Here is a 23,909-nt window from a genome sequence, read left to right as displayed (position 1 = left end):
AAAAACTTCCCAACAGTTTTTCCCAATTTTCTGGAAAACTATTGGGAATATGGAAAATTTTCTTACAGCATTGAAATCCCAATCAAAAATAGAACAAATCATTTAGAATGACTTTTAGCCGTAAATTGAAAAATAAAGAAGTTATGGACGATTTTTGAAAAATGAAAAATTTTTGGGCCAAAAATTCGAAAAAAAAAAAATTTCGAAAAATTAATTTTTTTTTTTGGCAAATCGATAGATCATTTAAAAAACTTCAAAAAAGTCTTATACAACTTTTTTATAAAATGTACCTGGAAAAAGTTATACTCAAAAAAGTCTTCCTCAAAAATTCCAAAGGGGTACCCCTGGAAAAATGCTCATAATTTCGGTTTTTATTTTTTTTCTGGAAAACTATTAGTCATAGAAAAAAACTGTTGAAACAAAAGTTGTTTGGAATTTCAATGCGCATCAGATACGATAAAAAAATTATTTTTACCTTCAACAGTTTTCCAGAAAATTGGGAAAAACTTCCAAACAGTTTTCCTCAGTTTTCTCAAAAACTATTGGGAATATTGAAGATTTTCTTGTAGCATTGGGTTCCTGGTCAAAAATAGAACAAATCATGTAGAATAACTTTTAGCCGTATATTGAAAAGTAAAGAAGTTATAGAGGATTTTTGAAAAATGAAAAATTTTTGGGCAAAAAATTAAAAAAAAAAATTTTTTTCAAAAAATTAAATTTTTTTTGGTAAATCGATAGATCACTCAAAACCCTTCAAAAAAGTCTCATAAATTTTTTTTGCAAAATGTACCTGGACAAAGTTATACTCCAAAAAGTCTTCCTCAAAAATTCCAAAGGGGTACCCCTGGAAAAACTGTCATAATTTCCGTTTTTATTTTTTTTCTGGAAAACTATTAGACGTAGAAAAAAATTGTTGAGACAAAAGTTGTTTGGAATTTCAATGCGCATCAGATGCAATAAAAAAATAATTTTTACCTTCAACGGTTTTCCAGAAAATTGGGAAAAACTTCTAAACAGTTTTCCCCAATTTTCTGGAAAACTATTGGGAATATTGAAAATTTTCTGGTAGCATTGAGTTCCTGGTCAAAAATAGAACAAATCTTAAAGAATAACTTTTAGCCGTAAATGTAAAAATAAAGAAGTTATGGACGATTTTTGAAAAATTGAAAAATTTTTGGGCAAAAATTAAAAAAAAAAAAAATTCAAAAAATTAAAAATTTTTTTTTGGAAATCGATAAATATCTCAAAATTGATTAAAAAAGTCTTATAAAACTTTTTTATAAAATGTACCTGGAAAAAGTTATATTTAAAAAAGTCTCCCTCAAAAAATCCAAAGGGGTACCCCTGGAAAAATGTTCATAATTTCGGTTTTTATTTTTTTTCTGGAAAACTATTGGATGGAGAAAAAAATTCTTAAGACAAAAGTTGTTTGGAATTTCAATGCGCATCAGAAACGATAAAAAAATTATTTTTACCTTCAACAGTTTTCCAAAAAACTGGAAAAAACTTCCCAACAGTTTTTCCCAATTTTCTGGAAAACTATTGGGAATATGGAAAATTTTCTTACAGCATTGAAATCCCCATAAAAAATAGAACAAATCATTTAGAATGACTTTTAGCCGTAAATTGAAAAATAAAGAAGTTAGGGACGATTTTTGAAAAATGAAAAATTTTTGGGCCAAAAATTCGAAAAAAAAAAATTTCGAAAAATTAATTTTTTTTTTTGGCAAATCGATAGATCATTTAAAAAACTTCAAAAAAGTCTTATACAACTTTTTTATAAAATGTACCTGGAAAAAGTTATACTCAAAAAAGTCTTCCTCAAAAATTCCAAAGGGGTACCCCTGGAAAAATGCTCATAATTTCGGTTTTTATTTTTTTTCTGGAAAACTATTAGTCATAGAAAAAAACTGTTGAAACAAAAGTTGTTTGGAATTTCAATGCGCATCAGATACGATAAAAAAATTATTTTTACCTTCAACAGTTTTCCAGAAAATTGGGAAAAACTTCCAAACAGTTTTCCTCAGTTTTCTCAAAAACTATTGGGAATATTGAAGATTTTCTTGTAGCATTGGGTTCCTGGTCTAACTAGGAATAACTTTTAGACGTAAATGGAAAAATAAAGACGTTATGGACGATTTTTGAAAAATGACAAATTTTTTTACTCAAAAATCAAAAAAAAAAAATTTCAAAAAATTAAATTTTTTTTTAGTAAATCGATAAATCACTCAAAAAACCCCAAAAAAGTCTCATAAAACTTTTTCGAAAAACCAACCTAAAAAAAGTTATTTGCATATTTCCCAAAATTGTTTTTCTTTTTTTTTTAGCAACGAATTGATGCCATTTTTTCAAAAATTCCCTGAAACACAAAAACGATAAAAAAATCTGATGACATTTACTCGACAGACAATCATTCACTAAAAAATAACCAAAAAAAAAAAAACAAACGATGATTTTTTCAATTGTTTTATTGATTCACAAAAAGTCTTTCCGTTGATTGTCACCTTTAAATCAAGTCTCCTGTTTTTTTATTGATTATGGCACTTACCACCCATTGAATCGACTCTCTATAAGTGAAAACCGTGATTTTTTTTTTAATGTTTTTATTGACGTACAAAGGGTCAATTAGTGACTGTTTTCACCCCAAAAAATGTTACTATTTGATACTAAACGAACGTCAATGGTACGAATATGACCTAAATAAAAGAAAAGAAAAACGTAATCGACACCGCACAATTAAGTCACTTAAATCTATATAAAATTACCCTCCATTCAAAAACAAAACAACGAAATTCTCTGTATTGTTCCCTACGCGTTATCAGCGTCTTGTTTCCGGGATTTTGGCCTTTAGTGTCTTTATTATCGGGTATTGTGTATCAAATTTGAGCCCTTCGATTGATTGATTGATTGACAGAAACTCGATATCAATTGTCCTGTTTGGTTGTGTGAGAAAATTTAAAAAACAAAAACACCATAAAAAAATTTATTGTTAACCTACAAACTGAGCACACTCAGTCAATCACTATGAATTTAGCGAAGCCAAATACTCCGCATACCTCCTCTCTTGGGCCTGATAAACCTTTTGCAGCTTCTTCGCTTGCCCTTTGCTCAGTTCCTTACCTTCGATGTCGTGCGTAGGAAAACCCTTTAACAGGAAAAATCGTAAATAGAGACAAGGAAACTTCATTTTCATGGAAATCCCACTCCTGAGGCAACGAAAGGATCAAAGGGAAATTATTGTTTGAGGATGGATGTGAACGAGTCCGAAACGGGTAAGGAACGTTACAAGGATGATTCAGTGGCCGGCGCGCCCTCCAGACCTGACCCCCCCGACACTCACCTTATCGTCAAAGAGCGAATACTTATCCGTCTCGCTCCTGAACATCTCTTTAGGCGGAACCCTTTTTTGAGCATCCTTCAAGGCCTGCTCCGCTTTCTTCCGTTCCTTTTCCAGCGCCCTCTCTTCATCCATCCTCCGTTTGGCTTCTCGCTCTTTCAACAACGTCTCCTTGTCGACCAGTTTGACCGCGCTACTGCCGTCTGAAACAACACGAGACGAACACAACAAACCTTGGAGTGACCTTCAACAAAGAACAACAGGGACGGACTGACTCACCGTCCTTGTCCTCCAGACGCACCCCCACGCTGGGCAAAATTTCGTCCCTGATGCGATCGCATTCGGTTAAAATGTCGAGGGCTTTGAGGTTACGCGCCTCCGAACGCACCTTGTCCCGGAAATCGGCTAAAATTCGGATGTAGGGCAAAATGGTGGCCTCGGTACTACAATGGGCCGGTTCGGAGGTACTCGGGAAGCCTACAAAGAAAAAGGGGATGTTGTCCTTGGGGGGGGGTGGTGGGTTGAAACTACCGATAAAAGACGCGACGACGTACGACCATCTGAGAGTGTGCGACAAGGACAGACACACCAAAGCTTGCTATGATCTCTGTTTAGGATAAGAAAGGGTGAGAAATTAAGAGAACAGGACTAAGAGAAGTTCGTTCGATAAAGCAAAAATTGCAACAAATTAATTAATAGAAGAGATGAATTGTTCTCCGATTTATGGTTAAAAACGATCGGGTTTCATAGCTAGTCGAACGCAGATTATGAGGAAATCAAGGGTGTGCTGGAAGGGTTGCAAAACAAGTTGTTGTGATAAAAAGGTTCGTTGAGAACAAAAATTGCTGTGATATGACAGTTCGGTGTGCAAAAAAATTGTTGTGATATGACAGTTTGGTGTGCAGAAGAAATGTTGTGATATAGGAACTTGTGCAAAGAAAATGCTGTGATATGAATGTTTGGTGTGCAAAAAAAATTGTTGTGATATAAGGATTTGTTGTGCAAGGTTTGTCTTTTTTTGTTAAAGTGTTTGTTGTGCAAAAGTTGCTGTGATATAAAAGTTTTTTGTGCAAGGTTTGTTTTATTAAAGGATTTGATGTCTAAAAAAATTGTTGTGATATGAATGTTTCTTATGAAGAAAAAATGTTGTGATATAAAGGTTTATTATGCAAGGTTCCTTCTTTTTTATTAAAGGGTTTGTTGTCCAAAAAAAATGTTGTGATATAAGCTTTTATTGTGCAAGGTTTTTTTTTCTTAAAGGATTTATTGTGCAAAGCAAATGCTGTGATATGAATGTTTGTTGTGCAGAAAAAATCTTGTGATATAGGAACTTGTGTAAAAAAATTGCTGTGATATGAAAGTTGGGTGTGCAAAAAAAATGTTGTGATATAAGAATTTGTTGTGCAAGGTTTGTTTTTTTTATTAAAGGATTTATTGTGCAAAAAAATTTTTGTGATATAGGAACTTGTGCAAAACAAATGCTGTGATATGAATGTTTAGTGTGCAAAAAATGGTTGTGATATAAGGAGTTTATTATGCAAGGCTTCTTTTTTTTTATTAAAGGTATTGTTGTGCACAAAAATTGTTGTGATATAAGGGTTTATTGTGCAAGGTTTCTTTTTTTTAAATAAAGGGTTTGCTGTGCAAAAAAAAAATTGCTGTGATATTACAGTTTGGTGTGCAAAAAAATTGTTGTGATATGACAGTTTGGTGTGCAAAAAAATGCTGTGATAACAGGGTTTGTTAAAACAAAAAATTGTTGTGATATAAGGGTTTGTTGTGCAAGGATTGTTTTTTTATTAAAGGGTTTGTTATGCAAAAAAATTGTTGTGATATGAATGTTTGTTATGGAGAAAAAATGTTGTGATATAAAGGTTTATTGTGCAAAGTTTGTTTTTTTTTAATACAGAGTTTGTTGTGCAAAAAAAATTGTTGTGATATAGGAAGTTGTGCAAAAAAAAAATTCTGTGATATAAGAGTTTGTTGTGCAAAGTTTCTTTTTTTTATTAGAGGGTTTGTTGTGCAAAAAAGTTGCTGTGATATAAGAGTTTTTTGTGCAAAGTTTGTTTTTTTTAATAAACAGTTTGTTGTGCAAAAGAAAATGCTGTGATATAAAGGTTTTTTGTGCAAGGTTTTTTTTTATTAAAGGGTTTGTTGTGCAGAAAAACTGTGATAACAGGGTTTAAGGAAAACAAATGTTGTGATATAAGAACTTGTGCACAAAAATGCTGTGATATGAGGGTTTGTTGTGCAAGGTTTGTATTTTTTATTAAAGAGTTTGTTGTGCAAAAAAAATTGTTGTGATATAAGGGTTTAATGTGCAAGGTTTGTTTTTTTTTCCTAAAGGATTTATTGTGGAAAAAAAATGCTGTGATAACAGAGTTTAAGGGGAAAAAATGTTGTGATATAAAAGTTTGTTGTGCTAAAAAATTGTTGTGATACCAGAGTTTAAGGGAAAAAAATGTTGTGATATAAAGGTTTGTTGTGCTAAAATTTTTTTGTGATAGCAGGATTTATTAAGGAAAAAAAAATGTTGTGATATAGGAACTTGTGCAAAGAATGCTGTGATATGAATGTTTGGTGTGCAAAAAAATTGTTGTGATATAGGGGTTTGTTGTGCAAGGTTTGTTTTTTTAATTAAAGGGTTTGTTGTGCAAAAAAAAATTGCTGTGATATAAAGGTTTGTTCTGCAGAAAAAATGTTGTAATATAGGAACTTGTGCAAAAAAATGCTGTGATATGAATATTTGGTGTGCAAAAAAATTGTTGTGATATAGCAACTTGTGCCAAAAATGCTGTGATATGAATGTTTAGTGTGCAAAAAATGGTTGTGATATAAGGAGTTTATTGTGCAAGGTTTGTTTTTTTTATTATAGGATTTGTTGTGCAAAAAAAAATTACTGTGATATGAAAGTTTGCTGTTCAAAAAAAAAATTGTTGTGATATAAAGGTTTGTTGTGCAAGGTTTCTTCTTTTTTATTAAAGGATTTGTTGTGCAAAAAAATGCTGTGATATGAATGCATGGTATGCAAAAAAATTGTTGTGATATAAAGGTTTGTTGTGCAAGGTTTTTTCTTTTTTATTAAAGGATTTGTTGTGCAAAAAAATGTTGTGATATAGGAACTTGTGCAAAAAAATGCTGTGATATGAATGCATGGTGTGCAAAAAAATTGTTGTGATATAAAGGTTTATTGTGCAAGGTTTCTTCTTTTTAATTAAAGGGTTTGTTGTGCAAAAAAAATTGCTGTGATATAAAGGTTTGTTGTGCAGAAAAAATGTTGTGATATAGGAACTTATGCAAAAAAATTGTTGTGATATAAAAGTTTGTTGTACAAGGTTTCTTCTTTTTTATTAAAGGATTTATTGTGCAAAAAAATGTTGTGATATAGGAACTTGTGCAAAAAAATGCTGTGATATGAATGCATGGTGTGCAAAAAAATTGTTGTGATATAAAGGTTTATTGTGCAAGGTTTCTTCTTTTTTATTAAAGGATTTGTTGTGCAAGAAAATGTTGTGATATAGGAACTTGTGCAAAAAAAATGCTGTTATATGAATGCTTGATGTGCAAAAAAATTGTTGTGATATAAAGGTTTGTTGTGCAAGGTTTTTTCTTTTTTATTAAAGGATTTGTTGTGCAAAAAAATGTTGTGATATAGGAACTTGTGCAAAAAAATGCTGTGATATGAATGCATGGTGTGCAAAAAAATTGTTGTGATATAAAGGTTTATTGTGCAAGGTTTCTTCTTTTTAATTAAAGGGTTTGTTGTGCAAAAAAAATTGCTGTGATATAAAGGTTTGTTGTGCAGAAAAAATGTTGTGATATAGGAACTTATGCAAAAAAATTGTTGTGATATAAAAGTTTGTTGTACAAGGTTTCTTCTTTTTTATTAAAGGATTTATTGTGCAAAAAAATGTTGTGATATAGGAACTTGTGCAAAAAAATGCTGTGATATGAATGCATGGTGTGCAAAAAAATTGTTGTGATATAAAGGTTTATTGTGCAAGGTTTCTTCTTTTTTATTAAAGGATTTGTTGTGCAAGAAAATGTTGTGATATAGGAACTTGTGCAAAAAAAATGCTGTTATATGAATGCTTGATGTGCAAAAAAATTTTTGTGATATAAAGGTTTGTTGTGCAAGGTTTCTTTTTTTAATTAAAGGGTTTGTTGTGCAAAAAAAATTGCTGTGATATAAAGATTTGTTGTGCAGAAAAAATGTTGTGATATAGGAACTTGTGCAAAAAAATTGTTGTGATATAAAGGTTTGTCGTGCAAGGTTTCTTTTATTAACTAAAGGGTTTGTTGTGCAAAAAAAATTGCTGTGATATAAAGGTTTGTTGTGCAGAAAAAATGTTGTGATATAGGAACTTGTACAAAAAATTGCTGTGATATGAGGGTTTGTTGTGAAAGGTTGGTTTTTTTTTATTAAAAGGTTTGTTGTGCGAAAAAATTGTTGTGATATAAGGGTTTTTTGTGCAAGGTTTCTTTTTTATTAAAGAATTTGTTGTTCAAACAAAATATTTGTGATATGGATATTTGTTGTGCAAAAAAAATACTGTGATATGAATGTATGTTGTGCAAAAAATGGTTGTGATATGAGGGTTTATTGTGCAAGGTTTCTTTTTTTTTATTAAAGGGTTTGTTGTGCAGAAAAAATGTTGTGATAAAAGGGTTTGTTGTGCAAGGTTTGTTTTTTTTTATTAGAGGGTTTGTTGTGCAGAAAAATTGCTGTGATATGAAAGTTTAGGGTGTAAACAAAATGTTGTGATATGAAAGTTTAGGGTGTGAAAAATAATTGTGGTGATATGAATGTTTGTTATGGAGAAAAATTGTTGTGATATAGGAACTTGTACAAAAAAAATTTGTGATGAAAGGGTCTGTTGTGCAAGGTTTGTTTTTTTTTATTAAAAGGTTTGTTGTGCATAAAAATTGTTGTGATAGAAGGGTTTATTGTGCAAGGTTTCTTTTTTTTATTAAAGGGTTTGTTATGCAAAAAATTGTTGTGATATAGGAACTTGTGCAAAAAAAATTGTGATAAAAGGGTTTGTTGTGCACAGAAATTGTTGTGATATAAGGGTTTGTTGTGCAAGGTTTGTTTTTTTATTAAAAGGTTTGTTGTGCAAAAAAATTGTTGTGATATAGGAACTTGTGCAAAAAAAATGCTGTGATATGGAAGTTTGTTGTGCTACAAAAGTAAGAAAAATTGTTCTGATATAGGAACTTGTGCAAAATAAATGCTGTGATATAACGGTTTATTGTGCAAGGTTTCTTTTTTTATTATTAGAGGGTTTGTTGTGCAAAAAAATGTTGTGATAAAAGGGTTAATTGTGCAAAAATAAATGTTGTGATATAAGGGTTTGTTGTGCAAAAAAATACTGTAATATGAATATTTGGTGTGTAAAAAATGGTTGTGATGTGCAAAAAAATGCTGTGATATAAGAGTTTGTTGTGCAGAAAAAATGTTGTGATAACAGGGTTTAAGGAAAAAAACATGTTGTGATATAGGAACTTGTGCAAAAAATTGCTGTGATATAAGGGTTTGTTGTGACAGGTTTGTATTTTTTATTAAAGGGTTTATTGTGCAAAAAAATTGTTGTGATATAAGAGTTTGTTGTGCAGAAAAAATGTGATATAGGAATTTGTGCAAAAAAAAATGCTGTGATATAAGAGTTCGTTGTGCAGAAAAAATGGTTGTGATAAAAGGTTTATTGTGCAAGATTTCTTTTTTTTTATTAAAGGATTTGTTGTGCAGAAAAATTGTTGTGATATAGCAACCTGTGCAAAAAAAGTGCTGTGATATGAATATTTGGTGCAAAAAATGATTGTGATATAAGGGTTTGTTGTGCAAACAAAAATTACTGTGATATGACAGTGTGCAAAAAAAAATGCTCTGATATAGGAACTTATGCACAAAAATGCTGTGATATGAGGGTTTGTTGTACAAGGTTTGTATTTTTTATTAAAGGGTTTGTTGTGCAAAAAAATTGTTGTGATATAAGAATTTGTTGTGCAAAAAAAATGCTGTGATATGAATGTTTAGTGTGCAAAAAAATGGTTGTGATATAAGGGTTTATTGTGCAAAAAAAATGTTGTGATACAGGAACTTGTGCAAAGAAAATGCTGTGATATGAATGTTTGGTGTGCAAAAAAATGGTTGTGATATAAGGGTTTATTGTGCAAAAAAAATGTTGTGATACAGGAACTTGTGCAAAGAAAATGCTGTGATATGAATGTTTGGTGTGCAAAAAAATTGTTGTGATATAAGGGTTTGTTGTGCAAGTTTTTTTTATTAAAGGATTTGTTGTGCAAAAAAATGCTGTGATAGCAGTGTTTGTTGAAACAAAAAATTGTTGTGATATAAGAACTCGTGCAAAAAATGCTGTGATATGAAAGTTGGGTGTGAAAAAATAATTGTGATGATATGAAAGTTTGTTGTGCAAAAAGATTTGTTGTGCTACAAAAGTAAGAAAAATTTTTGTAATATAGGAACTTGTGCAAAAAAAATGCTGTGATATAACGGTTTATTGTGCAAGGTTTCTTTTTTGTTATTAGAGGATTTGTTGTGCAAAAAAATGTTGCGATAAAAGGGTTTGTTGTGCAAAAAAATTGTTGTGATATAAAGGTTTATTGTGCAAGGTTTCTTCTTTTTTATTAAAGGATTTGTTGTGCAAAAAAATGTTGTGATATAAGGGTTTGTTGTGCAAAAAAATACTGTGATATGAATATTTGGTGTGTAAAAAATGGTTGTGATGTGCAAAAAAAATGCTGTGATATAAGAGTTTGTTGTGCAGAAAAAATGTTGTGATAACAGGGTTTAAGGAAAAAAACATGTTGTGATATAGGAACTTGTGCAAAAAATTGCTGTGATATAAGGGTTTGTTGTGACAGGTTTGTATTTTTTATTAAAGGGTTTGTTGTGCAAAAAAATTGTTGTGATATAAAGGATCATTGTGCAAGGTTTCTTCTTTTTTATTAAAGGATTTGTTGTGCAAAAAAATGTTGTGATATAGGAACTTGTGCAAAAAAATGCTGTGATATAAGAGTTGGTTGTGCAGAAAAAATGTTGTGATATAGGAACTTGTGCAAAAAAAAATGCTGTGATACAGGAACTTGTGCAAAGAAAATGCTGTGATATGAATGTTTGGTGTGCAAAAAAATTGTTGTGATATAAGAGCTGGTTGTGCAGACAAAATGTTGTGATATAGAATCTTGTGCAAAAAAAAATGCTGTGATATGAATGTGTGTTTTGCAGAAAAAATGTTGTGATATAAGGATTTTTGTGCAAGGTTTGTGATTTTTATTAAAGGGTTTGTTGTGCCAAAAAAGTTGCTGTGATATAAGGGTTTTTCGTGCAAGGTTTGTTTTTTTTTATTAAAGGAATTGTGCATAAAAAAGTTGTGATAAAACGGTTTCTTGTGCAGAAAAAATGTTGTGATACAGAAACTTGTGCAAAAAAAAATACTGTGATATGAATATTTGATGTGCAAAAAATTATTGTGATATAAGGGTTAATGTGCAACATTAACAGATATAAAGGTTTTTTGTGCAAAAGAATTTTTGTGATATGAATGTTTGTTGTGCAGAAAAAAATGTTGTGATATAGAAACTTGTACAAAAAAATGCTGTGATAACAGGATTTCTTAAGGAAAAAATATGGTGTGACACTAGGATTTGTTGTGCAGAAAAAATGTTGTGATATAGGAACTTGTGCAAAAAAAAATGCTGTGATATGAATATTTGGTGTGCAAAAAATTATTGTGATATAAGGGTTAATGTGCAACGTTTGTTTTTTCTTATTAAAGGATTTGTTGTGTAAAAAAATTGTTGTGATATAAAGGTTTTTTGTGCAAAAGAATTTTTGTGATATAAGGTTTTTTTGTGCAAGTTTTCTTTTTTTTTATTAAAGGATTTGTTGTGCATAAAAAATGTTGTGATATAGAAATCTGTGCAAAAAAAAATACTGTGATATGAATGTTTGGTGTGCAAAAAATGATGGTGATATAAGGGTTTGTTGTGCGGAAAAAATGTTGTGATATAGGAACTTGTGCAATAAAAATGCTATAATATGAGGGTTTGTTGTGCAGGGTTTGTATTTTTTATTAAAGGGTTAGTTGTGCAAAAAAATTGTTGTGATACAGGAACTTGTGCAAAAAAAAAATACTGTGATATGAATATTTGATGTGCAAAAAATTATTGTGATATAAGGGTTAATGTGCAACGTTTGTTTTTTTTTTATTAAAGGATTTGTTATGTAAAAAAATTGTTGTGATATAAAGGTTTTTTGTGCAAAAGAATTTTTGTGATATAAGGTTTTTTTGTGCAAGTTTTCTTTTTTTTTATTAAAGGATTTGTTGTGCAAAAAAAAACTGTGATATGTTTGGTGTGCAAAAAAATTGTTGTGATATAAGGGTTTATTGTGCAAGGTTTGTTTTTTCTTCTTAAAGGGTTTGTTGTACACAGAAATTGCTGTGATATAACAACTTGTACAAAAATTGCTGTGATATGAAAGTTGGGTGTGCAAAATAATTGTTATGCTACAAAAGTAAGAAAAATTGTTGTGATAAAAAGAAATTAAAAAAAAAATACAATTCAATAACTTCAATTAAGAAAATTCAAATTTTCAGGTAAAAAAACAATTTATTATCAACTTTGAAGAGCCACATCTCGGCAAATACCAACGGTACCACTGTTCCAGTGGTACCAAACCATTCAGCAGATCCCAAAAATTCTTTGAACAAATTGTCCCAATTGCCTGGAATAAAAAAAAAATATATTCCTAGATCAGTGAAAATCCCCTAAAAAACGAGGAAAATTAACCGAGTCAACAGAACCAAGAAAATCAGACCTCAGTACCCTAAAATTGTTTAATCAACACTTCAAATTATTTATTTCAAATAAAATTTGTAAATAGAAAAAGACGACACACCCTGTATATAATAGCCATACCACTTACCGATCCTCGGGATACCGGGGGTCGTCCCGAAAACCCCCAAAATCTTCGTGACGTACACGGCGAGATCGTACAACAGCACCTGATTGGCCGGTTTCCGCACCTTAAGGTAAACATTCGCCGCGCTCACCAACTCCCTTAAAGCGTCCAGGGCCGACTTGGTGTCGATGTTATCGCACAGGGCCGTATGCACGTTTTCTTTCGCGCTCAATAATTTTTTATTTAAATTTAGCTCCAGTTCGGACCATTTTGTGAAAGTGTCAAAGGTCGTCGCGTCGGACAGTGTCAGTTGGTGAGTGGCGTCTTTTACGTTTAAGAAAAACTCCTTAAAAAAAGCAAAAAACGTGAGGAAACGTCGCTTTTTTCGTGAGTTATGACTCACGTTGAACAGTTTCTCGTACTGTAGGGCGCACTCCATGGTGTTCCGGCTGTAGTCCAGAGTGTCCCTCCAGGCGTGTAATAGAAAAGCGAACCTCAATTGTCTTGCCGTGTACTTGGACAGGGCCTCTTGTATGCTGACGAAGTTTTTGAGGGATTTGGACATTTTGCAGCCGGCTATCGTTAAATGGCCCGAGTGGAGGAAGTATTTTACCCATTCGGGGTTGCCGAAATGGGCCTGAAAATCGAGAGTTTTTCCGTATTTTCGTGAAAAGTGTGGGGGGTTTTGAAAGTTTTCTTGTAGCGTTAGAATCGGGATTGAAAATAGAAGGGATTATGTGGTGTAGCGTTTGGGCGTAAGTTGGAAATTAAGGGAGTTATGAGGGATTTTTGTGAAAATTGGAAAAAATTTGGATGAAAAATTGAAAAAAAAATTTTTTGAAAAAATTATTTTTTTTTTTGTAAATGGATAAATGCTCAAAAAGGTTCAAAAAAGTCTTATAAAGTTTTTTTGGAAAATGTACCAAAAAAAAGTTATGCCCGTTTTTCCAAAGGGTCCCTCAAAAGTTCCAAAGGGGTCATAATTTCGGTTTTTATTTTTTTTCTGGAAAACTACTGGATTAAAAAAAAAATTGTTAAAACAAAAGTTGTTTGGAATTTCAATGCGCATCAGATGCAATAGAAAAATAATTTTTAACTTCAACAGTTTTCCAGAAAACTGGAAAAAACTTCTAAACAGGTTTTCCTCATTTTCTGGAAAACTATTGGAAAAATTGAAAATTTTCTTTTAGCATTGGATTCCTAGTGAAAAAGAGAACAAATCATAAAGAATAACATTTGGTCGAAAATTGGAAAATAAAGGAGTTATGGATGATTTTTGAAAAATTTGAAAAAAAATTTTTTTTTTGGAAATGGATAAATCACTAAAAAAACATCAAAAAAGTCTTATAAAACTTTTTTGAAAAATGTACCAGAAAAAAGTTATTGCAATTTTCCAAAGTGTCCCTCAAAAATTCCATAGGGGTCATAATTTTGGTTTTTATTTTTTTCCTGGAAAACTACTGGATAGAAAAAAAAATTTTTAGAACAAAAGTTGTTTGGAATTTCAATGCGCATCAGGTGCAATAGAAAAATAATTTTTAACTTCAATAGTTTTCCAGAAAACTGGAAAAAACCTCTAAACAGATTTTCCTCATTTTCTGGAAAACTATTGGAAAAGTGGAAAATTTTCTTTTAGCACTGGATTCCTAGTCAAAAATAGAACAAATCATAAAGAATAACATTTAGTCGAAAATTGAAAAATAGATGAGTTATGGATGATTTTTAAAAAGTTGAAAAATTTTTTGAGTCAAAAATTTGAAAAAAAAAATTTTTGGAAAAATTATTTTTTTTTTAATAAATCGATACATCACCCAAAACACTTCAAAAAAGTCTAATGACATTTTTTTAAAAAATGTACCAAAAAAAAGTTGTAACCGATTTTCCCAAAAATTGCTCTTCCAAAGGGGTACCCCTTGAAAAATCTTTACAATTTTGGTTTTTATTTTTTTTCTGGAAAACTATTGACTGGAGAAAAAAAATTGATAAAACAAAAATTGTTTGGAATTTCAATGCGCATCAGATGCAATAGAAAGAAATTTTTTAACTTCATTAGTTTTCCAGAAAACTGGAAAAAACCTCTAAATCAATTTTCCTCAATTTCTGGAAAACTATTGGAAAAATGGAAAATTTTCTTTTAGCATTGGGTTCCTAGTCAAAAATAGAACAAATTATATAGAATACTATTTAGCCGTAAATCGAAAAATAACGAAGTTATAAAGAATTTTTGAAAAATTGGAAAAAATTTAGATGGAAAATTGAAGAAAAAATTTTTTTCAAAAAATTTTTTTTTTTTTTGGAAATGGATAAATTACTCAAAATACATTAAAAAAGTCTTATAAAACTTTTTTGAAAAATGTACCAAAAAAAAGTTATAACCGATTTTCTTAAAAATTGCTCCTCCAAAAGGGTACCCATGGAAAACTCTTCACAATTTTGGTTTTTATTTTTTTTCTGGAAAACTATTGGTTGGAGGAAAAAATTGTTTAAACAAAAGTTGTTTGGAATTTCAATGCGCATCAGATGTGATAAAAAAATAATTTTTACCTTCAGTAGTTTTCCAGAAAACTGGAAAAAACCTCTAAACAGATTTTCCTCATTTTCTGGAAAACTATTGGAAAAATGGAAAATTTTCTTTTAGCATTGGATTCCTAGTCCAAAGTAGAACAAATCATAAGGAATAACATTTAGTCGAAAATTGAACAATAAAGGAGTTATGGATAATTTTTGAAAAATTGGGAAAATTTAGATGAAAAATAGAAAAAAAAAAAATTTGAAAAAATTTAATTTTTTTTTTGGAAATGGATAAATCACTCAAAAAACATCAAAAAAGTCTTATAAAACTTTTTTTTAAAATGTACCAAAAAAAAAGTTATAACCGATTTTCCCAAAAATTGCTCCTCCAAAGGGGTACCCCTGGAAAAATCTTTACAATTTTGGTTTTTATTTTTTTTCTGGAAAACTATTGGTTGGAGGAAAAAATTGTTTAAACAAAAGTTGTTTGGAATTTCAATGCGTATCAGATGTGATAAAAAAATAATTTTTACCTTCAATAGTTTTCCAGAAAACTGGAAAAAACCTCTAAACAGATTTTCCTCATTTTCTGGAAAACTATTGGAAAAATGGAAAATTTTCTTTTAGCATTAAATTCCTAGTCAAAAGTAGAACAAATCATAAAGAATAACATTTAGCCGAAAATTGAACAATAAAGGAGTTATGGATAATTTTTGAAAAATTGGGAAAATTTAGATGAAAAATTGAAAAAAAAAAATTTTAAAAAAATTTAATTTTTTTCTTGGAAATGGATAAATCACTCAAAAAACATCAAAAAAGTCTTATAAAACTTTTTTTAAAAATGTACCAAAAAAAAGTTATAACCAATTTTCCCAAAAATTGCTCCTCCAAAGGGGTACCCCTGGAAAAATCTTCACAATTTTGGTTTTTATTTTTTTTCTGGAAAACTATTGGTTGGAGAAAAAAATTGTTTAAACAAAAGTTGTTTGGAATTTCAATGCGCATCAGATGCAATAGAAAAATAATTTTTAATTCCAGTAGTTTTCCAGAAAATTGGAAAAAACCTCTAAACCAATTTTCCTCAATTTCTGGAAAACTATTGGAAAAATGGAAAATTTTCTTTTAGCATTGGATTCCTAGTCAAAAGTAGAACAAATCATAAAGAATAGCATTTAGTCGAAAATTGAACAATAAAGAAGTTATGGATGATTTTTGAAAAATTGGGAAAATTTGGGGGAAAAATTGAAAAAAAAAAAATTTGAAAAAATTTAATTTTTTTTTTTGGAAATGGATAAATCACTCAAAAAACATCAAAAAAGTCTTATAAAACTTTTTTTAAAAATGTACCAAAAAAAAGTTATAACCGATTTTCCCAAAAATTGCTCCTCCAAAGGGGTACCCCTGGAAAAATCTTTACAGTTTTGGTTTTTATTTTTTTTCTGGAAAACTATTGGTTGGAGGAAAAAATTGTTTAAACAAAAGTTGTTTGGAATTTCAATGCGCATCAGATGTGATAAAAAAATAATTTTTACCTTCAATAGTTTTCCAGAAAACTGGAATAAACCTCTAAACAGATTTTCCTCATTTTCTGGAAAACTATTGGAAAAATGGAAAATTTTCTTTTAGCATTGGATTCCTAGTCAAAAATAGAACAAATCATAAAGAATAGCATTTAGTCGAAAATTGAACAATAAAGAAGTTATGGATGATTTTTGAAAAATTGGGAAAATTTGGGGGAAAAATTGGAAAAAATTTTTTTTTTAAAAATTTAATTTTTTTTTTGGAAATGGGTTAATCACTCAAAAAACATCAAAAAAGTCTTATAAAACTTTTTTAAAAAATGTACCAAAAAAAAGTTATAACCGATTTTCCCAAAAATTGCTCCTCCAAAGGGGTACCCCTGGAAAAATCTTCACAATTTTGGTTTTTATTTTTTTTCTGGAAAACTATTGGTTGGAGGAAAAAATTGTTTAAACAAAAGTTGTTTGGAATTTCAATGCGTATCAGATGTGATAAAAAAATAATTTTTACCTTCAATAGTTTTCCAGAAAACTGGAAAAAACCTCTAAACAGATTTTCCTCATTTTCTGGAAAACTATTGGAAAAATGGAAAATTTTCTTTTAGCATTAAATTCCTAGTCAAAAGTAGAACAAATCATAAAGAATAACATTTAGCCGAAAATTGAACAATAAAGGAGTTATGGATAATTTTTGAAAAATTGGGAAAATTTGGGGGAAAAATTGAAAAAAAAAATTTTAAAAAAATTTAATTTTTTTCTTGGAAATGGATAAATCACTCAAAAAACATCAAAAAAGTCTTATAAAACTTTTTTTAAAAATGTACCAAAAAAAAGTTATAACCAATTTTCCCAAAAATTGCTCCTCCAAAGGGGTACCCCTGGAAAAATCTTCACAATTTTGGTTTTTATTTTTTTTCTGGAAAACTATTGGTTGGAGAAAAAAATTGTTTAAACAAAAGTTGTTTGGAATTTCAATGCGCATCAGATGCAATAGAAAAATAATTTTTAATTCCAGTAGTTTTCCAGAAAATTGGAAAAAACCTCTAAACCAATTTTCCTCAATTTCTGGAAAACTATTGGAAAAATGGAAAATTTTCTTTTAGCATTGGATTCCTAGTCAAAAGTAGAACAAATCATAAAGAATAGCATTTAGTCGAAAATTGAACAATAAAGAAGTTATGGATGATTTTTGAAAAATTGGGAAAATTTGGGGGAAAAATTGAAAAAAAAAAAATTTGAAAAAATTTAATTTTTTTTTTTGGAAATGGATAAATCACTCAAAAAACATCAAAAAAGTCTTATAAAACTTTTTTTAAAAATGTACCAAAAAAGAGTTATACCCGTTTTTCCAGAGTGTCCCTCAAAAATTCCATAGGGGTCATAATTTCAGTTTTTATTTTTTTCCTGGAAAACTACTGGATAGAAAAAAAAATCGTTAGAACAAAAGTTGTTTGGAATTTTAATGCGCATCAGATGCAATAGAAAAATTAATTTTACCTTCAACAGTTTTCCAGAAAATTGGAAAAAATTGGAAAAAAAAAAATTTTCAAAAAATTTAATTTTTTTTCGGAAATGGATAAATGACTCAAAAAACATCAAAAAAGTCTTATAAAACTTTTTCGAAAAATCTACCGAAAAAAAGTTATCCCCGTTTTTCCAAAGTGTCCCTCAAAAATTCCATAGGGGTCATAACTTCGGTTTTTATTTTTTTCCTGAAAAACTATTTGTCACAGAAAAAAACCGTTAAAACAAAACATGCTTGGAATTTCAACGCGCATCAAATGCAACCAAAAAATAATTTTTAACTTCAATAGTTTTCCAGAAAATTGGGAAAAACCTTCAAACACTCTTTCCCAATTTTCTCAAAAACCATTAAGATAATTCAAAAAATTTTAAACTCACAATAAAAAACCCCACTTAGAACAACATTTCACAATAAACCCGAAAACAACGAAATTATCGTTTTGTTTTTTTTTAATTTAATTTTTTTTCAGCTCACCTCACTCTGGGCGATCTCGTTATCGTGATGGGGAAACTTCAGGTCCACCCCCCCGGTGTGAATGTCCAAATACGGACCGCAAATGGCCGAAGCCATCGCGGAACACTCGATGTGCCAACCGGGACGTCCCGGACTCCAGGGGGACCTCCAGGACGGCTCTCCCGGTTTACTTTTCTTCCAGAGGGCGAAATCGTTCGGCGAACGTTTCTCGTTACGCATTTCTGACGTCATCAAGTCACCTTGGTAGATACAGGTGTGTTCAGTTAGTGACTTTGTCATAGGTGTATACTGACGGCTGATGTGTATCAGGTCAGTAGCAAGGTAAATTACCAAGCAACACACTGATATAATTGTATGTAAATTTAAAACGATTCATTCATTATAGGAGGAAGGTTAAAAAGATCTTTTATATGCCCCATAAAAAAAAGTCCATAGGGTTAAGATCGGGCGATCTGGCCGGCCACTCGTTAGACCCTCGACACCTTTTAGGGGGTAAAAACGTATAATGTGTTGCTCGGGGGTTATTATTAGTAGGGACACGCTGACTCTTACCTTCTCCCTCTTGTAAACTATTAAAGTCCCCATAAGCCTCCGGGACCAGTTTGGCATAATGATGTTTCTCCTTTTTATCGAAGGCGGAGACGTCAAAGTACACGGAACCGTTCGCTTCGTAACCGAACCCGTTTTTTATAATGCCCTCGATAAAAGAAATGATTTCCGGTATATGTTCGCTCACTCTGGTCAAGACATTAGGCCTCAGAACCTGTAAGTTTTCATTTAATTCAACGACATTTAATTGCGGCGAAACTCACATTTAACGAGTCCATGTCTTTATGAAACTCCTCCTCCCAATGTTTGGGTAGCGAGGTAAAGATGGCGTTATCGGTGACGGTACCGCCGAATTTACCGTCCAACCAATCGGACACGGGGTCTTTACTGTCCATAACGAACCTCTGTTGGGCCTCGATGATTTTTTGGTCGTTTCCCCCCTTAATGGCGTTTTCTAGGTTCAATATGGACTCGTTGAGCCTGCACGTAAACGATCATTTATTATAGACTCGATTTGACCCCGGACACCTCTGTTTACCTATTGAGCATCTTTTCGTACATGGGTTCCTTGTCCGGATCGGTGTTTTCTTTCGCTTTTACGGTGATGTTCTTTAGAACCTCCCCCGCGTCGTTAACGATCGTTTGCAATTCTCGTTTTTCCGAGACGTATTGGTCGAATAAATAGTTTTGTCGCGCCCTCTTGATGATTTTATCGTCGATATCGGTTATGTTCATTACGTAGAGGATGTCGTAGTTGAAGTAGTCGGTGAGGACCCTTCGGAGGATGTCGAAGGTTATGTAGGACCTAAGAAATGACGTGTGTGAAGAAAAGGGTTTTTCCGGGTTTTCTGGAAAACCGTTGGGGGTATGGAGGATTTTTTTTCAGCAAAGGATGCCTGATCAAAAATTGGACGAATCATGTAGAATAAGATTTGGGCGTGAATTGGAAAATAAAGGAGTTATGGAGGATTTTTGAAAAAATTGAAAAAAAATTTTTTTTTTTGGGAAATCGATAAATTGTGCAAAATGCTTCAAAAAAGTCTTATAAAACTTTTTTTAAAAATGCACCCAAAAAAAGTTATCGCAATTTTCCAAAGTGTCCCTCATAAATTCCATAGGGGTCATCATTTCGGTTTTTATTTTTTTTTCTGGAAAACTACTGGATGGGAAAAAAATTGTTTTAATAAATGTTGTTTGGATTGTCAACGCGCATCAGATGCAATGAAAAAATAATTTTTTTTTTCAAGAGTTTTCCAGAAAATCTGGAAAAACTTCTAAACAGTTTTCCCGAGTTTTCTCGAAAACTATTGGGAAATTTGAAAATTTTCTTTTAGCATTGGATTGCTGATCAAAAATAGAACAAATCATCTAGAATAACTTTTAGTCGTAGATATCGAAATAAAGAAGTTATGGACAATTTTTGAAAAAATAGCAAATTTTTGAAAAAAATTTTTTTTTGAAAAAATTTTTTTTTTTTTGATAAATCGATAAATCACTCAAAACACTTCCAAAAAGTCCTATAAAACTTTTTTGAAAAATGTACCCAAGAAAAGTTATTCCAATTTTCCAAAGTGTCCCTCATAAATTCCATAGGGGTCATGATTTCGGTTTTTATTTTTTTTCTGGAAAACTACTGGATGGAGAAAAAAATTGTTTTAATAAAAGTTGTTTGGATTGTCAATGCGCATCAGATGCAATGAAAAAATAATTTCTTTCTTTAAGAGTTTTCCAGAAAATCTGGAAAAACCTCTAAATAGTTTTCCCGAGTTTTTTCGAAAACTATTGGGAAATTTGAAAAATTTCTTTTGCCATTGGGTTCCTTGTTAAAAATGCTACAAATCATCTAGAATAATTTTTAGTCGTAAATTTGGAAATAAAGAAGTTATGGACAATTTTTGAAAAAATGGCAAATTTTTGGCAATTTTTTTTTTTTGATAAATCGATAAATCACTCAAAACACTTCAAAAAAGTCTTATAAAACTTTTTTAAAAAATGCACCTAAAAAAAGTTATACCCAATTTTCCAAAGTGTCCCTCATAAATTCCATAGGGGTCATCATTTCGGTTTTTATTTTTTTTCTGGAAAACTACTGGATGGAGAAAAAAATTGTTTTAATAAAAGTTGTTTGGATTGTCAATGCGCATTAGATGCAATGAAAAAATAATTTTTTTTTTCAAGAGTTTTCCAGAAAATCTGGAAAAACTTCTAAACAGTTTTCCCGAGTTTTCTTGAAAACTATTGGGAAATTTGAAAATTTTCTTTTGCCATTGGGTTCCTTGTTAAAAATGCTACAAATCATCTAGAATAACTTTTAGTCGTAAATCTCGAAATAAAGAAGTTATGGACAATTTTTGAAAAAATGGCAAATTTTGGAAAAAAAAATTTTTTAGAAAAAAATTTTTTTTTGATAAATCGATAAATCACTCAAAACACTTCCAAAAAGTCTTATAAAACTTTTTTGAAAAATGTACCCAAAAAAAGTTATACCCAATTTTCCAACGTGTCCTTCATAAATTCCAAAGGGGTCATGATTTCGGTTTTTATTTTTTTTCTGGAAAACTACTGGATGGGGAAAAAAATTGTTGCAACAAAAGTTGTTTGGAATTTCAATGCGCATCAGATGCAATGAAAAAATAATTTCTTTCTTCAAGAGTTTTCCAGAAAATCTGGAAAAACTTCTAAACAGTTTTCCCGAGTTTTCTCGAAAACTATTGAGAAATTTGAAAATTTTCTTTTAGCATTGGATTGCTGATCAAAAATAAAACAAATCATCTGGAATAACTTTTAGTCGTAAATTTTGAAATAAAGAAGTTATGGACAATTTTTGAAAAAATGGCAAATTTTTGGAAAAAAATTTTTTTTGAAAATTTTTTTTTTTTTTTTGATAAATCGATAAATCACTCAAAACACTTCCAAAAAGTCTTATAAAACTTTTTTGAAAAATGCACCCAAAAAAAGTTATATCTAATTTTCCAAAGTGTCCCTAATAAATTCCATAGGGGTCATAATTTCGGTTTTTATTTTTTTTCTGGAAAACTACTGGATGGGAAAAAAAATTGTTTTAATAAAAGTTGTTTGGATTGTCAACGCGCATCAGATGCAATTAAAAAATAATTTTTAAATCCAACAGTTTTCCGGAAAATTGAGGAAAATCCTTAAACAGTTTTTCCTCATTTTAACAAAAACTATTGGGAATATTGAACATTTTCTTTTAGCATTGTATTCCTCATGAAAAATAGGACAAATCATAAAGAATCACATTTAACCGTAAATCTAAAAATAAAGAAGTTATGGAAGATTTTTGAAAAATTGACAGTTTTTGGGTCAAAAAATTTTTTCAAAAAATTTAATTTTTTTTTTCTAAATGGATAAATCGCTCAAAAAACTTTAAAAGAAAAACTTTCAAAAAAAAAAAAAGCATTATAAAATTTTTTTAGAAAATGTGCCTGGAAATAGAAGAAGAAGAATGGAAAGACATTTGACCCTCAAAGTGACCACTCACTTTAAACTCCTGTATCTAAAAAAGTAGTGGGAGTATTTCCATGAAACAAAAAGCAAAAGATTCTTTAAAATATTCTCAAAAAATAATGTTTATGGTTCAAAACAGTCCAAGCAATAATTTTGGAAATATTGGAATTTTTAGATAGCGACACCCCATGGACAGGTTTGACCCTAAAAGTGACCACTCACTTCAAAGTCCTGTATCTAAAAAAGTAGTGGGGGTATTTCCATGAAACAAAAAACAAAAGATTCTTTAAAATATTCCCTAAAAATATTGTCTATAGTTCAAAATGGTCCAAGCAATAATTTTGGAAATATTGGACTTTTTAGATAGTGATGTCCCATGGAGAGGTTTGACCCTAAAAGTGACCTCTTACTTCAAAGTCCTGTATCTTAAAAAGTAGTGGGGGTATTTCCATGAAACAAAAAGCAAAAGATTCTTTAAAATATTCCCTAAAAATATTGTCTATAGTTCAAAATGGTCCAAGCAATAATTTTGGAAATATTGGACTTTTTAGATAGTGATGTCCCATGGAGAGGTTTGACCCTAAAAGTGACCTCTTACTTCAAAGTCCTGTATCTTAAAAAGTAGTGGGGGTATTTCCATGAAACAAAAAGCAAAAGATTCTTTAAAATATTCTCTAAAAATAATGTTTATGGTTCAAAATGGCCCGAGCAATAATTTTTTAAATATTTGACTTTTTAGGTAGTGGGGTCCAGTTTTTCCTAATTTCCTCGAAAACTATTGGGAATATGGGAAATTTTCTTTTACCATTAAATTCCTCATTAAAAATAGAACGAATCGTAAAGAATAACGTTTGGCCATAAATTGAAAAATAAACGAGCTATGAAAGTTTTTTGAGAAATTGGCTTAAAACATAAACAATATCAGAATCAACTTACTTATAAACAAAAAAATGACCAATACAGAATTGAAATAAACAAATAAACATTATTAAATAAACAAATGCATAAATATCGAGCCCCTTAAAGACCCAACCGAGTTTTTATAACCCGAGAAACATACTACCCGGAGGTTTCATTCGAACCCTCCTTGAGGATCCTAAGGGGTCGAATTTAGGCCTCAAAATGTCCTTATTATGAGCCAAACGGACTAATTATTTAAATGTACCTTGCGTGTCCCATATGGGACGCGTCGTAAACCGTAGGCCCGCAACTGTACCAATAAACCTTTTTACCCGATAAGGGCACGAAAACCTCCTTTTGCCTGGTCAAGCTGTTGTACAGTTTCAAAGTGGGCCGTTTGTCTTGAGAGGGGGGCGACCACGGGGGTTGTACACGTTTCGACATTATTAATTAACTTTTATAGGGTAAAAAACACTCAATAAAAACCCTTTTGCTAAGGGGGTAAACAATTAACCTAAAAACCGTCTGTCAAACTTAAATGACAGTCGCGAGATGACGTTTGTTTTTGCACGTGGCTTGAGTGTCACTTTTAGTGAAGCGATTCGCCAACAGATGGCGCCGGTGCTATAACAAGTTTCCTGGAGGGGGGAAAACCCCATTTGCAACAATTCACTCAATCTGGGGCACAAAATAATGACA

General features: G+C 30.7%; 1 protein-coding gene across 4 annotated transcripts; it reads right to left on the bottom strand.

Moving 5' to 3' along the window:
* Positions 1-2,450: 2,450 nt before the first annotated feature.
* Positions 2,451-23,755, bottom strand: LOC126748016 (cysteine--tRNA ligase, cytoplasmic). 4 transcript variants are annotated; one of them, XR_007664583.1, is made up of 12 exons: positions 23,476-23,755; positions 19,381-19,647; positions 19,106-19,322; positions 18,846-19,056; positions 18,294-18,532; positions 12,667-12,900; positions 12,288-12,609; positions 3,617-3,814; positions 3,341-3,540; positions 3,057-3,145; positions 2,766-2,994; positions 2,451-2,696 (listed from the first exon to the last, which is right to left on the bottom strand). XR_007664583.1 is itself a non-coding variant. In XM_050457017.1 (11 exons), exons 1-11 carry the CDS (start codon positions 23,652-23,654, stop codon positions 2,925-2,927), a joined length of 2,226 nt encoding a protein of 741 aa, XP_050312974.1. In that variant the 5' UTR covers positions 23,655-23,755; the 3' UTR covers positions 2,451-2,924. The 4 variants fall into 4 exon arrangements, 3 of the variants coding, with proteins under 3 accessions (XP_050312974.1, XP_050312976.1, XP_050312975.1); XM_050457017.1 differs by having other exon boundaries at positions 2,451-2,994; XM_050457019.1 differs by lacking the exon at positions 2,451-2,696 and having other exon boundaries at positions 2,970-3,001.
* Positions 23,756-23,909: the final 154 nt, after the last annotated feature.

This window comes from Anthonomus grandis, chromosome 20 (assembly GCF_022605725.1).
Source record: "Anthonomus grandis grandis chromosome 20, icAntGran1.3, whole genome shotgun sequence".
Taxonomy (NCBI): Eukaryota; Metazoa; Arthropoda; class Insecta; order Coleoptera; family Curculionidae; genus Anthonomus; species Anthonomus grandis.
This window is presented reverse-complemented; position numbering and strand designations above follow the sequence as displayed.

Excerpts from the sequence above, each read along its gene's own strand:
- LOC126748016 (XM_050457017.1), bottom strand. The coding sequence starts at position 23,654 with ATGTCGAAACGTGTACAACCCCCGTGGTCGCCCCCCTCTCAAGACAAA. Across the intron at positions 19,323-19,380 it reads TACGAAAAGATGCTCAATAG|GCTCAACGAGTCCATATTGA; the intron begins GTAAACAGAGGT and ends GTTTACGTGCAG. Across the intron at positions 3,146-3,340 it reads ATTCGCTCTTTGACGATAAG|GGTTTTCCTACGCACGACAT; the intron begins GTGAGTGTCGGG and ends TTCCTGTTAAAG.